Genomic DNA, 16,331 nt, shown 5'->3' with positions numbered 1-16,331 from the left:
TGGCGTGCGCTCGCTAATATGCCCTGGGTGCATCGAAAACTGAGGGCTGTGCCTTGAAAAACTCTGAGACAGCTCCTCCCGAGAGCAGCCCTCCTCCTGTCCTCCCCTGAACTGTGTGGAGGTTGGAGTGACGTACGATGCATTTGTTTGTGGCAGAGGTAACAGACACGACAATCATGGCTAGCGAGGAAAGACAGAAGTTTGAGGAGGCGGCTTCAGCGTCGTACAGATACGCTGCGTGGCAGCATTTTGGGTTTGCTGATATGCTATCCCCTCTCGTACATATTTCACAAAGACTGTCTTCCCGGATATTTACAACAAAGTCAGCCAAAACATTGTACCGGCTTGGCTGCTACCAAACAACCTCGCTTTGACAACAGACAGCTGGATACCCCGGGACACTGAGAGCTACCCTCACGGTTACATGATGAACAATGAGTGGCAAATTAACTCATGAAAGTCGATTGTCATATGCTGGTGTTGTGCAGTAATGAGCAGACGTGACTTCTGTGGCGTTTGTTAAGTTTTTTTAATGCTCCGACAACACTCGCGCACACACACTAAATATCATCAAATAGCAAACTACATGTGCTACGTTAGATCCCCCCAAGTCCCTTGACTACATGAGCCCAGAGTGATCATGGGACACGCAGTCCATATACTACATCGATGAATTAAAAACCGCCATGACTGAATGGAAGTTAAGCCGGCCAAATCAATCCATACCAGTGACTACAGATAATTCTGCAAATATTGTTAATTCATTACGTGACACAGATGGGACTCGGACCCCAAATAGGATATTTTGCTCATGCAAACCTAGCTGCTAAGACAGCTGTAGCGATAACAGTGTGCCCCGCCACACTTTACAAGCAGTAATGATTGTTCTAAGCACTTTTATACAAAATTTCTTCAGATCAGTAAGAAGTAAGCACATGAATATTATGCACTAAAATGCATGTTTATGTGATGGCAATGTTATTTTTGCTTGTTAGCGAAATAAAACAAGCAACAAATGTATTGAATCGAATCAAAAATCGTGTCCATCGTATCAAAAATTGTACTGAACCGTGCCTTAACTGTATCGTTGCATCCCTACTACCCCCCCAACCCAAACTCTTTGGTTGGAGGGGGAGTCACGCCAGCGAGTGAAAACCGGGCCAATGTTTTTTCTTGTTTGTCCTTTCATCCTGGTAGCGTCCCTTTTTCTTTTTTTTTTGTCTACTCGGACAAAACTTTTTCTCTCGATTGTTGCTCTGCCAGTGTTCGCATCAACATAACGAATGGTAAAGAGGGAAGTGACGTATGCCGTAAAGCAGTCAGAAAATTTGTAGTTTTTTTGTGTGGCAGGGTTCCTGCCACCCTCCTCAAAGTTAATTAGTTCCAGTGAAAGCGGTCATAGGAGTTTGACTTTTTGGGCAGTGGGGGCACAACATGTTGATGACCCCGAAACGCAGTGTCAGGAATAAAATTAACTTACAAGAACAAAAAAAAGTTGTTCATTTCATTCATTCTTGTTGTTTGTTTTGTAGCTTTAAAACTTTTATAGACAATATTCTACCGGAAAACTCTTAATTTTAAAATCATATATAGGAAAGTCAATTACATGCAATGACACTTTTCGGCCACCACCGGGGTGCCATGCCCCCTGGCCCTCCCTTAAACTCCGCGTATGGATACAGACCCCCCTCAGGATATAAAAGAGATGTCACTCAACTAGTTGTCAGTTGACATATCATCACAAATGCTAAGAAAATATCTTATGAGGGTTGAAAAGTTACCTAGTGTTGGTTTAATGTGCATTTAAAATTTTAGGGATAATAACCTTAACAAGTGAAGTTAATTTTAACTCGGTGGCTGCCTTAGACGATTATAGCGTCCAAGCCATTTTAACTTGGAGGTCTGGCAGCGAATGATCGCTGCCAGACCTCCCAGTTGAAATGGATTGGACGTCTATTACCAATTAATGGCACCGAAAAATGTTAATTTGATAACAAACACCCTAGAAATTTACTCCAAAAGTTTCCCGGTTGGAAAGAAATGCGTCTGCAATTTCTTCGTAATCGTCTAGTTATGTCTGACTCGTCGCGTTGCTTAGCGCTTAAAAAAAAATCTGTCCTGTCTGCACCAAGAGACAGTTGGAATTCACGTGTTGCCGCGATACTGTTGCTGCCCTGTTGTCAGAAATTTTTGATCTACGGCCGGCGAACCTCAGCGCCACATTCGCAGTTGCCATGTTAAAAACCACACTCACCTCGCAGCTTGTTAGCGCGAATTTTTTTAGCCACGTGTGTTTCGACGGGTTACGTCTGCCACGTCGGAAAATATGATTGGATCCTGAATGGCACTTTCACTGACACAGTAGTAGTCGTAGTAGTCACATGTCAGTCAACATTCGCTAATCGCACCTTAATGTGTTCGCAAGTACAGGAATTTCCATGTTATTGTCGCTTACCATCTTATCTTTGCTCACGGTCAGTGAAAGCAAGGTTTGTCAAGGCACATGCCAAGATAAGAGCAGAACCTGTAAGTTTAGGAGGGTAATGTTTTTGTTTTGTTTTGTAAATACACTAAAATAGTTGAAAATGTTATTCTAAAATCTAGACATTTTCATGACGAGTCCTGATTTTGTAAAAATGATTTAATTATAGACCGAAAAATAAAGTGATTTAGTAAGATGCACGTTACAGTTTAAATTTTACAAAATTATAGCATCTTTTTCAAGGTGCAAATTCATCATTTGATAAGAAATGTTGGAATATTAAGGTTTTATTACCGACAATTATTTTAAATAATTTGAATTGATTTTCTGAATATGAATTTTAGGATGATAAAAATTCAATCTGGAAACACAGTGGTAGTTTATAGGATAAAATTCTGAAAGTCTGCATATTACATCAGAAAAACAAGTCAATTTTATGACAAAAATATTGCATTCAGAAGCAAAATCTTTTTTAACTGAATTCGTAAAATAGGTACAATCATACACTTCATAATATTGACAGGACACGGGGCTGATTCATAGGAGGACTATCTCCTTCAAAGCTGACCAAGTGGAAACACAAAGACCTTTTTCCGTTGAAAATTCTTGTGAATAAATGCTTAAATCCCTGAATTCTGTATAGATATGGACGTAAAACAGTCTTGATTATTGGTTAAAAGCAAAAAAAATGTGCAGTTAGCATTTATTTTACGTAAATATAGCAAACAATGATGCTAGTCGGTAAGCAAATTAGCGGCCGCCATATGTAAACAAATAACGTTTTCTGTTCAATTCTTGTGAATATATGCTTAAATCCCTGAATTCTTTATAGACATGGACGTGAAACAGTCTCGATTCTTGGTTAAAAGGAAAAAAACGTGCAGTTAGCAGTTATTTTACGTAAATATTGCGAAGTATAATGCCAATGCTGTAGCTTCTAATTTCTCCCATTGATTTTTTTTCACGTTTCAAAATGCATTCACGGTACGAAAAAATATAATAATTACCTTGAATCCTCAAACAAATAACTCCTGAGAGAATCCTTCCTGTTTGTATGCAGTACAGCTTTGTACTTTTTCAACCTAAATCCGGCGTTAGAACGCTACATGTGACCGACTGCTATGAAATGAAGGGGAGTGTGGGACGGCCGCCTTCGGGAAGGCGTGACGCAGTGAATGGGGAATGTATTATGTCAATACATTATGAAGTCTATGGTACAATAATACAATTTTACAAGAATCAAGCACATACAGTTGTCAAGCATGTTGTTTTGCTTAAACTTTTATCCACAAGTTCGATGATTTCATAATTGGTGTATGATGTCATGTGTGCACTAAGCACTACAACTGTAAATGCTGCATTGGGCGTGCAAAACGCAGTGTTTGTGCATTGTGGACTCCTCTAAGGGTGTGGCTCGCCAGACATAAGCCCTCCAGCAAGTGGTATCTTTTCCCGCCTCATCGCTGATGATTTTCACAGATTCCATCTGGCTGTCACTCAAACCGAAGTATTTACAATGACTGCCAACCGACAGTTTCTCAAAGCATGCGGCTTAGTTTCCAGCGAGGAAAGATACGCGGTGAAAGATACGCGGTGTTCTTTTGGGGAAGCCGCAATTCTTTTACCCGGGCAATTAAGCTTATTCATCAATCATTATTTTGGTGAGCGTTAACGTTTTTGCCGCAGGATTTTTAGCATGCCTTTGACAGTGATCCGCCTGGTGTTCATTTATTTGAGTAGACGTCCAATTCATTTGACGTCGGAGGGTACTGCCAACCCTCCCACTTCAAATGGACTGGACGTCTCGCGCTGTCAGTGGCAGCCAATGAGTTTGAAGTGCTGATAGAGTTCATCAGATGTTCCAATAGCAAGTCATAGCAATGGGAATAATCAGTTTACAAAATAAAATGTCTTTATTTCTAATCTTAACTCAAAGTATAAAAGCAAGTGAACCACATATGCAGATGTATATTTATGGGGAACGAAATGGACATTTTAGGATAAGATATAGATTTGGAAGACAATAATAGTGTGATTTTATGCTTTGATATTCAATATATATATTTATATATATATATATATATACAGTGTATATATATACTGTGTGTGTATATATATATATATATATATATATATATACAGTGTATATATATACTGTGTGTATATATATATACTAGGGCTGTCAAAATTATCGTGTTAACGAGCGGTAATTAATTTTTTTAATTAATCCCGTTAAAAAATTTGACGCAATTAACGCACAAATGCCCCGCTCAAACAGATTAAAATGAGAGCACAGTGAAAGGTGTACTTGTTGTGTTTTTCTGAGTTTTGCCGCCCTCTGCTGGCACTTGTGTGCGACTGATTTTATAGTCCTCAGCACCCATGAGCATTGTGTAAGTAATTATTGAATTCAACAATGGCGGGCTACTAGTTTACTTTTTTGATTGAAAATTTAAAAAAATTTATTAAAACAAAAACATGAAGAGGGGTTTTGATATAAAATTTCTATAACTTGTCTTTTAAGAACTACAAGTCTTTCTATCCTTGGATCGCTTTAACAGAATGTTAATAATGTTAATGCCATCTTGTTGATTTATTGTTATAATAAAGAAATACAGTACTTATGTACCGTATGTTGAATGTATATATCCATCTTGTGTCTTATCTTTCCGTTCCAACAATAATTTACAGAAAAATATGGCATATTTTATAGATGGTTTGAATTGCGATTAATTGCGATTAATTACGATTAATTAATTGTTAAGCTGTAATTAACTCGATTAAAATTTTTAATTGTATATGTATGTTTATTTTTATTTTATTTTATTATTTTTTTTACAAGCCTTTTTTTTTTAATAGGGTGCCATTTGGGTACAACAGAGTGGACACTAACAGAGGGGACATTTTTGTGCTAAAGTTAGTCCTCAGCCTAGCTTTGCTAGCATAATAGCTAGCATGACTTTGGATTCTTGATGAGAAATCTATAATTTTACAATTAAACCTTTTGAAATTATTCAATACAATTATTATTATTATTTTTTTATATATAGCTTCAACCGAGTGGATATTTTATGGTCAACCACAATAAATGTTCTTCATAAAAAAGCAAAATCTGATTTTTGAGGAGGTAAAAAATAAAATTGCTCACCACCGTTGGTGTGATGTTATCGCAGAAGAGTCAATTTTCTTAAAGGGACACTAACACAACTTAACACGGGAGACGAACAGAAATCCTTTTTTTAAATTTATTTAATTATTTTAATTTTTTTAAAAAACACACACGGTTAAAGATTTTATTTAAGAGTTTATCCAGGACAATGAAATCTCAACTATTTTGGATTTTTTTCGACTTGTATTATGTATTGTATAGACTGAATTTGAATGAAAGACACTGGGGACATCGCAAAATTACCAGCAATAATTACATTTAAAAAATAGAATTTAAGAGCCTGTAAAAATAAGTTGAATGAGTATTTGTCCAACTTTAATGAAAATACAGCTTAATTTTTACTGGTTACATAAATGGCACCCTATTAAAAAATGACCAAACAAGCTTAACAAACAAACAAACGATTAATCTATGAACTAGTTAATTCAAATAATCGAGTAATTGGATTAGGAACATAAAAATTAAAATACCTGAGCTTGCCATCAAATGGTTAAAAAAAATAAATAAATAACTAAATGAGGATCCAAGTAAAACAAAAGAACATTGGCTAACTTGCATAGCAAAAGTCCGTTAGCTTAAATGCTATACAATGCTTTAAAAAAAAAAAAAAAAATTATTTTTAACAATGCTCTTAACAAATCGTTCAAACACATTTTCCCACAAAAAAAACGGCAAAATAAACCTAGAAACTAAAGAACGAATGCATAAAAGAAACTTATTTGCTCAAACATAAACTTACCTTATGTTGGTCTTAACAAGGAGCAGCTAGATTCAGCCATGTTAAATGATTGATGTCATATTCACTGTTGCCACTTGAGGGCATTGTATCCGCCCAAATCAATAAAACTGAATCAAAACACTTTCAAAACAAACCATTACAACGCCAGTCTAATCAAACGAATAATCAAAGCAGCAACATTTGAGTCAGTTTTTTTCTAATCGAATTACTCGAGTTAATCGTTGCAGTACTAATAAAAACATTTAAAATTTTCTGACAATTTTATAAAAAATTCTAAATTTCACACAAAAAGACATCATTTTCCAGAAGAAAACATTTTTTTTTTACAAGAACACATGATGCAATGTCATGGTATGAGAAGTCATAATTTCAAAGAAAGAAATAATAAAGATAAAATTATGCACAAAAAAAAACACATAGCTGTCTGGGATGAGTAAAGAAAATAAAAATTTTTTAAAAAATTAATACAAGAGTCATAATATTTGAATTAAAAAAACTGTAATCGTGTTGTAAGTCAGCCAGCGACTGCCTTGCTAGCCCGAGCAGCTAATGTTATGATATAACACCCGTCTGTTTGCCTCGTAGGTAATTTTGACGTCTGTTTTTCCGCAGTTTGAATCATTGTTTTGTTTGTGGTCTAACAGCAACAACAAGTAGCTAATTTGCAATTTGTCTTGTCCCCCCACTCCGCTTAATGTCAACGTGTTTTACGGCTAATTACTCTTAGCCTAGCGCTCAACTTTGCAAGGCTTACATTTGAAGTTAACGACCTCACGCGGCATTTTGGGAATGTGTCATTCCGAGCGTCCACGGTAATTTAGTGTACGGCGGTGTGGTGCGAAACCTGCTTTTGCTGACATTTCCAGCCAAGTGATGTAACTTGGGTGATTTAAGACCCTCTTGGAGTTTATGAACCGTGTGGTGTGCGACTCACACTTGGCTGTGGAGCCTGAAAAAATAGCCGCGTGCAAACACGGCAACAGAACATTTTTGTTTGTGTTACATTTGGTGCTTCCAGCGTTCCCGCCCACAAAATTATAACTATTATTAATCCGGCTAAGTTTCAAACCAACACAGAGGAGGAAAAAGTACTCACACCCTGTACTCAAGTAGGTCAACCATCAACCCTACTAAAAAGCTTTACTAACATATTACTAATAAAATTTGACATTAAAAAAAAAATCTAATAAAACACAAATAACTATGCAGATTATACTGTACTGTATGTCAGTTTTCAGGCACGAATACCAGCATGGATGCCTTTTTCTTGGGCATATTGAGGAGTGACGTAGTAACTGCCCCGAGTTCACCTTCCACCTCTTTACGTTGGGCGTTATCAACACGTTACACAGAGCAATATTCTAACTTAAGTCAGTAAAAAGCTATAGCGCAAAGTCAGACAGACTTCTTACATAACACCTGTTCACGGCACCAACGGTAAGTTTTCTTAGCACATTCAAGAGAGAAGTTAAGTCATTCTTTGCTTGAGAATAAGATGGGCGTTCCCCAATAGGATTATCCTCCTTCAATGTGTTGATGTCAACTGTGTAAATACATTTAAAAGAAGTATTTAGTAAGGGAAAATCCACCTGTTGGCTGCTTGTTCAGGTGGTATTGCAGCTTTAGACATGACGCTATGTGAATTTTTCTTTTTATTTTGTCGTTAAATGCGGTTTGGTCAACAACAGGTGTTCATTATATTTTCGTGAGAGTAGCTGAGACTAATATGTATCAAAAGGTGTCGAATTTATCTATTAGCTGGTGTTGCACCGATGCGGTGTTGTTTTTGGCAGCCCTTTTAATTTTCGTCTCAGTGTTTTGGACGAAAATACTTATTAGTCTGAGTCATATTTTAGTCATTTCAAAATGTGTTCGTCATCGAAAACTCAGACAAATTTCGTCTAGTTTTAGTTGACAATTCTCAAAATGTTTTGGTCTCTACACTACAGAGGTTTTAGTCCATGAATAAATATAAGGTTTCCAAAAATTTCGAATGAACATGACTAGGGCTGCAGCTATCGATTATTTTAGTAGTCGATTAATCGATGAACCATTATTTCGAATAATCGAATAATCAGATAAGGAACATGAAAAATTTAATTACCTGAGCTGAGCCTCAAACGTTAGAAAAAAATTAATAAATGAGGATCAATGTACAACAAAAGAACAATTGGCTAACTTGCATAGCAAAAGTCCACTAGTTTAAATGCTATAAAATGCTAACTTTTTTTAACAAAACTCTTAACAAATGATTCAGACTCATATTCCACAAAAATAGACTAAAAATACCTATAGACTAAATAACGAATGCATTAAAAAAAACAGAAGCTCAAACTAAAACGTAGCTTATGTTGGTCGTAACAGGGAGCACCTGGATTCAGCAATGTGAAATGAGGCAGACTAGAAGGCAGTGTATCCACCCAAATCAATAAAACTAAATGCAAACACTTTCAAAATAAGCCATTAAAACTAGGGTTGTTCCGTTGTTTTTTTGCTACCGATCCAATCCCGATCGTTTTAGTTTGAGTATCTGCCGATCCCGATATGTCTCCATCCGATTGCTTTTTTTTGCTCCCGATTAAATTCCAATCATTCCCGATAATTTTTCCCAATCATATACATTTTGGCAATGCATTAAGAAAAAAATGAATAAAACTCGGACGAATATATACATTCAACATACAGTACATAAGTACTGTATTTGTTTATTATGACAATAAATCCTCAAGATGGCATTTACATTATTAACATTCTTTCTGTGAGAGGGATCCACGGATAGAAAGACTTGTGACTTTGTATATTGTCACTAAATATTGCCATCTAGCGTATTTGTTGAGCTTTCAGTAAATGATACTGTAGCCATACCCAAATGCATGATGGGAAGTGGAACCATGACTGTGCGCAGTGCTACCAATTGATATATCTTCTCTGCATTGGGAAATAACATAAGGTGTTAAGAAAAAGATCAATTGCTACCTTGCTTCCCCTCGTTGCTTCCCGTGATGTTTCTAATCGTAGGGAGAGGGATTGTAAGGCTTTAGCCAATTAAAAAAAGGCTCCAAAGTCTGCCAAAATTCACTCTACTCATTTTACGCTGCCTTTTATCTCTCTATATAGGTAAAATGGCGCCATTACAGATTGAGCGCGACAATGCGTGAGTGGGTCGTGCAGCGCATACATTAATTGCGTTAAATATTTTAACGTGATACATTTTTTAAAAACTTCATCACCGCCGTTATCGGGATAAATTTGATAACCCTACCATAAGCTTAAACTAAAGACTGTAACATATTATGTTTGTAACGTTAAATGCAATTCGAAAACGATGTAATTAAAAAATATACTGTATATAGATTTAAAAAAAGGCATGGTCGATATTTTTATGCCGATTCCAATACTTTGAAAATGACGTGATCGGACCCAATCGAACATCTCTAATTAAAACGCCACTTAAATTAAACGAATACTCGAAGCAGCAAAATTTAATTCGAATATCTTTTTTCTAATCGAATACTCGAGTTAATCGATTAATCGTTGCAGCACTAAACATGACAGACGACCACATAACTGTAGAGTCTTCAAGGACATCACCATTTTCATGACAATAATACACACTCAGCCGGAAAACAGCACATTATTTTCAATTAATTAAACTCACCTGGATGCCAAGAACTATGTAAAACGTTTTCCAAGAGTTTAAGACGACACTCACCACGCTAAATACTAATGCTAACGCGAACGCTATGTTAATACAAATGCTATGCTAATGCTACAAGTTACATTTAGTGTGTGATGATCACTCAGCACAGACCTTTAAAGGCGAGAGCAACATGGCATATCTAGCCAAGATAAGAAAGCAAAACTTACCAAGCAGCACCTTATGCATATGTTTCACAAAATGAGCCTGGAATGGGCACAGAGTTACTCACGAGTAAGCGTGTATGTGGGGTGGGGTTAGGCGCAGAACGTCACATGAGAGACACGACCAAACACTGCTAAAGGCGTTCTAACTACACATACAATAAGAAAATATCACACATATTGTGAATTTATGACAGAAACTATGGCGTATTTTCATCTCGTTCTCGTGTCATCAGACGACAACTGGCATCCATCTCATTATGTTTTAGTCTCCCAAGACACGTTTTCAACGTGTCATTGTGACGTCATCGTCATAAAAAAATTGTTCGTTGACGAAAACAACACTGCACCGATAGCATGTTTTTCTCGGTAGAGATTCCGCTTACCTGGCTGTGTGGTATCAGCTTATAGCAGTACTGAACCGATACATTTTTTGAAAACATACAAAGTATTTTTTTTCCCTTTGAGCGCTAAATTACTCCATAGCCTACTCACTTGAATGTGAAATAATTGCTATCAAGGCTTGGGCCAAAATGTTTTTTTTTTAATGTTTGGTATCAAGCCTGATGACCGTATTAGGTCCACAGTCAGTGCTATTATACTACATTAGTACGTTGGCTTAGCTCTTATGTTAATTACTAGGGTTGTTCCGATCATGTTTTTTTGCTCCCGATCCGATCCAGATCGTTTTAGTATGAGTATCTGCCGATCCCGATATTTCCCGATCCGATTGCTTTTTTTTCTCCCGATTCAATTCCAATCATTCCGGATAACTTTTCCCGATCATATACATTTTGGCAACGCATTAAGAAAAAAATGAATAAAACTCGGACGAATATACTGTATACATTCAACATACAGTACATAAGTACTGTATTTGTTTATTATGACAATAAATCCTCAAGATGGCATTTACATTATTAACATTCTTTCTGTGAGAAGGATCCACGGATAGAAAGACTTGTGACTTTGTATATTGTCACTAAATATTGCCATCTAGTGTATTTGTTGAGCTTTCACTAATTGATACTGAAGGCCATGCCCAATGCATGATGGGAAGTGGAACCATGACAAGTGAAACCACGACTATGCGTAGTGCTACCAATTGATATATCTTCTCTGCGATGGGAGACTACCAGGTGTTAAAATAAAGATCAATTGTTACTTTGCTTTCCCACATTGCTTCCCATGATATTTCTAAATGTAGGTAGAGGGATTATAAGGTCTTAGCAAATTAAAATAAGGTACTAAAGGCTGCCTAAACTCTCTCTACTCATTTATGCTGCCTTTTAGCTCTCTATACTGGCAAAACGGCGCCATTACAGATGGAGCGCGACAATGTGTGAGTGGGTTGTGTAGCGCATGCATTAATAGTGTTAAATATTTTAATGTGATACATTTTTTAAAATAATTAATTACCGCTGTAATTGGGATAAATTTGATAACCCTACCTTGAGCCTAAACTAAAGACTCTGGATAAGTGTAACATATTATGTCTGTAACGTTAAATACAATTAGAAAACGATTTAATTTAAAATATATATATATATATATTAAAAAAAGGCATGGCCGATATTTTTTTGCCGATTCCGATACTTTTAAAATGACGTGATCGGACCCGATCGATCGGGACATCTCTACTGATTACTTATGCTTCGCTAGCTTGCTTTTTCCAATATTCCTTCCTTCTAATAACACATCTTTGAAGATCATGTCAATGACAATTAGGCCCGAATGATATATCGTTTGAACATCGTCATCGCGATGTGCGGATGCGCAATACTCTCATCGGAAGGATGTGTGATTTTTTATTTTTCATTTTTATTTTTTTGAACACCCAAACTCGTTGTTCTGCTTCATGCTCGTATAGCGTCACAAATTTACTCACGCTTTGACGCTTACGCTGCCGAGAACAGCCTCTCACTTACACAGAGTCTTTGATCGTAGAGCTACCGAGCAGTCTGTGGCCAGATCAAAGCTACAAACCTGTCAATCATTGTTAACCATAAGTACCAAACGCCAGCTTCGACTTTTTATCAGCAAGAAATTACAATGCAGTGGCTCAGATAGTAATGACATTTAAAACACTAATGAAATATCCATGTTAAAAATGGATACAAAAAAGGTACAAGTAAAAGAAAGTTTTAGATATAAATGTTAAATATACCGGACTGTCTCAGAAAATTAGAATACACAATATTCTAATTTTTTGAGACAGTCCTGTGTATATATACAGGACTGTCTCAGGAAATTAGAATACACAATATTCTAATTTCCTGACTCAGGAAATTAGAATATTGTGTATTCTAATTTACATTATTAACATTCCTGACTCAGGAAATTAGAATATTGTGTATTCTAATTTCCTGAGACAGTCCTGTATATATACACAGGACTGTCTCAAAAAATTAGAATATTGTGTATTCTAATTTTCTGAGACAGTCCAGTACATGTGCACATTTTAATTCAAGCTTAGCCGGGGCATGCGGCAGTAAAGTGCATGGGTGTGTAGCATTCCTGTATATGTGCATGTGTTCAGATGGAGGGGAAAGATAAATAATTATGATGAGCTTAACAGTCTTAGCAGGAGGGAGGTGTGACAGGCTGAGTGGAAGTTATTCTTGTTTAGATATGATTCACATAATGAAGGTGGCACATTGGTTAGCACGCTGGATGCTTTAATAATGATAAATGTAACAACTTCAAGGTTTCCAAATAAACATTCTGTGAAAAATAAGAGAACTTCAATTGAAGTTATAAAAAAAGTGCATATATTGCACCGATATAGTTATTGTTGAAATCACCCTGCTCACATAGCAAATCCCAAGCATCGTAGTTTCGAGACAAAAGTCAGTAAATATAGCTGCAGCGCTAAACTGTGACCAGCCCTTTTACAAAGGCAGGAGGCTTCTACATTCACTTTGAAGGCAACATGCATATTGGTCCAAATAATGAAAAACCGATGTTGATATTATCCTTTAAAATGCTCTTATCGGCCAATATAGGCTATGGCTAGCCGATAATATCCGACAACTCTAAAGTATAGGCCAACATGTCGAAAATCTGACCGCTAAATGAGCACATTCATCAATATTTACAAGAATAAAAACTCTACAAAGCTAAAAATAACACTGAAAATCAGTGATATTTTGCTTCTTTGGCAGTGTTTGTAACTGGAGGCCATCTTGTGTAGGGAAACTGGTGGTTGTAACTAAATGTCAGAGTACATATTGCTTAGCATCGGTGTGTTATTTCTTAGTACGAGCTGATACCAATGCCTGCATTTTAATGCCATACCGGGGCCCATTCCAATATTAGTATTGTTATTGATGCAACGCTACTATTAGCCCCAACCAAATGCCAAACAAAAAGACAACCGCATTGTCTAGAGTTGACACAGCACGATGACATATTGTGTTGCAAAACAGACAAAAAAACAACAGAAATGAAAGTACATAGCCAAAGTTGAGCTGACGAGATGTTTTGAAAGATTCTCGAAGCGTATTTAACAAAGTTGTTGCAAAAAAAAAACACGGAAGAAAAAATAAAGATCCCTGGAACCCTTGAAGTTTTGACCCAACTTTTGAAGCTTGTCAGAAAATGGTGTCAAAAAAAAAAAAAAAAAAAAACATACCCCAGCGTTCTTCCTTTGAAGACCTCTCGTGACATGTTTTTTCCTAAAAGATCTGAATGTGTACTTGTATTATTCTTATTGCCATGGTAAATCGTGTTTTGTGGTTGCGAAGGCGTGTGTGGCCTGATTGTTTTTGTCTGGTGATGTTGCCCAGTGGGTGTAAACGTGACCTTCATGCGGGTTGCCAGGCAGCCACCGTCTCGCCGCCACGCATTCACGCTGGCGAAAAGCTTTCGGGCAATCATGTGTTCCTCTTGTAGCGACGTCCCACTGTTTTTTCCCTTTCTCCGGGGTCCACTTATCTTGCACATCTGCCACACAGGAGAGCAGTGTCAAGTCAGTGCTGCCGAGGAATCCAGACGAACGGGAAGGAACGGCCAGGCTCGTTGCTCCCCCGGAGGAAAACGTGGAAGTCATTAAAGTGTGTGAGAGTTTTTTTAACGGTTTCGGTAGTTTAGACGCAAGTGATGTTGACTGAGCGCCGTATTACAGGTTTACCTAGAGAACAGACCCGAGACGGCGGACAGCGTCAGGATGTTGACAGACGAGGTGTCACAGATACAAGAGGTGAGGGTGTCATCGCTTAGCTTGAATTGATTGAAGGTTAGGAGCACATGATGTGATATTTACATGATGAATTTTCAGGTGAGGTATTGTCTGAAAACTTTGAGGGAGCAGATGGCAGCAAGACAAAATAATAACATCAAGAAGGTAAGGAGAGAAAAAACAAGTCAATGTTCAAAATAATTAAAAAGAAAAAGTGAATGTGTTAAAATACAAAAAAAAATACTACTCATGTCTTTTTCAGTATCCCGCCAATGGCTACACAGTCAGCAACATAACACCCATCACTAACGGCAACAACAATTGCAACTACGCTGACCAAAACGTGAGATCATATGTGTTCATTCATTAGAGTGTTTGTGAGTAGATACAGTGGGGCAAATATGTATTTAGTCAACCACTAATTGTTTAAGTTCTCCCACTTGAAAATATTAGAGAGGCCTGTAATTGTCAACATGGGTAAACCTCAGCCATGAGAGACTGAATGTGGAGGAAAAAAAAACAGAAAATCTCATTGTTTGATTTTTAAAGAATTTATTTGCAAATCATGGTGGAAAATAAGTATTTGGTCAATACCAAAAGTTCATCTCAATACTTTGTTATGTACCCTTTGTTGGCAATAACGGAGGCCAAACGTTTTCTGTAACTCTTCACGAGCTTTTCACACACTGTTGCTGGTATTTTGGCCCATTCCTCCATGCAGATCTCCTCTGGAGCAGTGATGTTTTGGGGCTGTTGTTGGGCAACACGGACTTTCAACTCTCTCCTCACCCCGTGGTGTCAAAATGATAAGAACGGTGAGCAAAAATCCCAGAACCACACAGGGGCACCTAATGAATGACTTACAGAGAGCTGGGACCACAGTAACAAAGGCTGCTATCAGTAACACAATGCCACAGACTCAAATCCTGCACTGCTAGACGTGTCCTCCTGCTGAAGAAAGTACACGTCCAGGCCCGTCTGCGGTTCGCTAGAGAGCATTTGGATGATCCAGAAGAGGACTGGGAGAATGTGTTATGGTCAGATGAAACCAAAATAGAAACACAGGTTCTCTTGTTTGGAGGAAAAAGAATACTGAATTGCACCATACCCGCTGTGAAGCATGGGGGTGGAAACATCATGCTTTGGAGCTGTTTTTCTGCAAAGGGACCAGGACGACTGATCTGTGTCAAGGAAAGAATGAATGGGGCCATGTATCGAGAGATTTTGAGTGAAAATCTCCTTCCATCAGCAAGGGCATTGAAGATGAGACGTGGCTGGGTCTTTCAGCAAGACAATGATCCCAAACACATAGCAAGGGAAACAAAGGAGTGGCTGCGTAAGAAGCATTTCAAGGTCCTGGAGTGGCCGAGCCAGTCTCCAGGTCTCAATCCCATAGAAAATCTGCGGAGGGAGTTGAAAGTCCGTGTTGCCTAACGACAGTCCCAAACCATCACTGCTCCAGAGGAGATCTGCATGGAGGAATGGGCCAAAATACCAGCAACAGTGTGTGAAAGCTTGTGAAGAGTTAAAGAAAACATTTGGCCTCCGTTATTGCCAACAAAGGGTACATAACAAAGTATTGAGATGAACTTTTCATCATTTTGACATGCAAGTATTGCTTTTAGCGATAAAATATCAAAATAACGAAAGGAGTATCTTTTAGGGTTGTTCCGATCATGTTTTTTTGCTCCCAATCCGATCCCGATCGTTTAAGTTTGACTATCTGCCGATCCTAATATTTCCCGATCCGATTGCTTTTTTTTGCTCCCGATTCAATTCCAATCATTCCCGATAATTTTTCCCGATCATATACATTTTGGCAATGCATTAAGAAAAAAATGAATAAAACTCGGACGAATATATAGATTCAACATACAGTACATAAGTACTGTATTTGTTT

At 37.5% G+C, this 16,331-nt stretch overlaps 1 protein-coding gene across 3 annotated transcripts in view; it reads left to right on the top strand.

The window, feature by feature from the left end:
• The window catches only part of tuft1b (tuftelin 1b), a 40,804-nt gene that overhangs the window by 19,155 nt on the left and 5,318 nt on the right, over positions 1-16,331 (top strand). For all 3 annotated transcript variants that reach the window (XM_057827428.1, XM_057827429.1, XM_057827430.1), the window contains 4 exons: positions 14,208-14,306; positions 14,378-14,452; positions 14,531-14,596; positions 14,694-14,774. In XM_057827428.1, the coding sequence (XP_057683411.1) occupies positions 14,208-14,306; positions 14,378-14,452; positions 14,531-14,596; positions 14,694-14,774 (321 nt within the window). The remainder of the gene's footprint in view (positions 1-14,207; positions 14,307-14,377; positions 14,453-14,530; positions 14,597-14,693; positions 14,775-16,331) is intronic.

Source organism: Corythoichthys intestinalis, chromosome 22 (genome assembly GCF_030265065.1).
Source record: "Corythoichthys intestinalis isolate RoL2023-P3 chromosome 22, ASM3026506v1, whole genome shotgun sequence".
Lineage (NCBI taxonomy): Eukaryota > Metazoa > Chordata > Actinopteri > Syngnathiformes > Syngnathidae > Corythoichthys > Corythoichthys intestinalis.
This window is presented reverse-complemented; position numbering and strand designations above follow the sequence as displayed.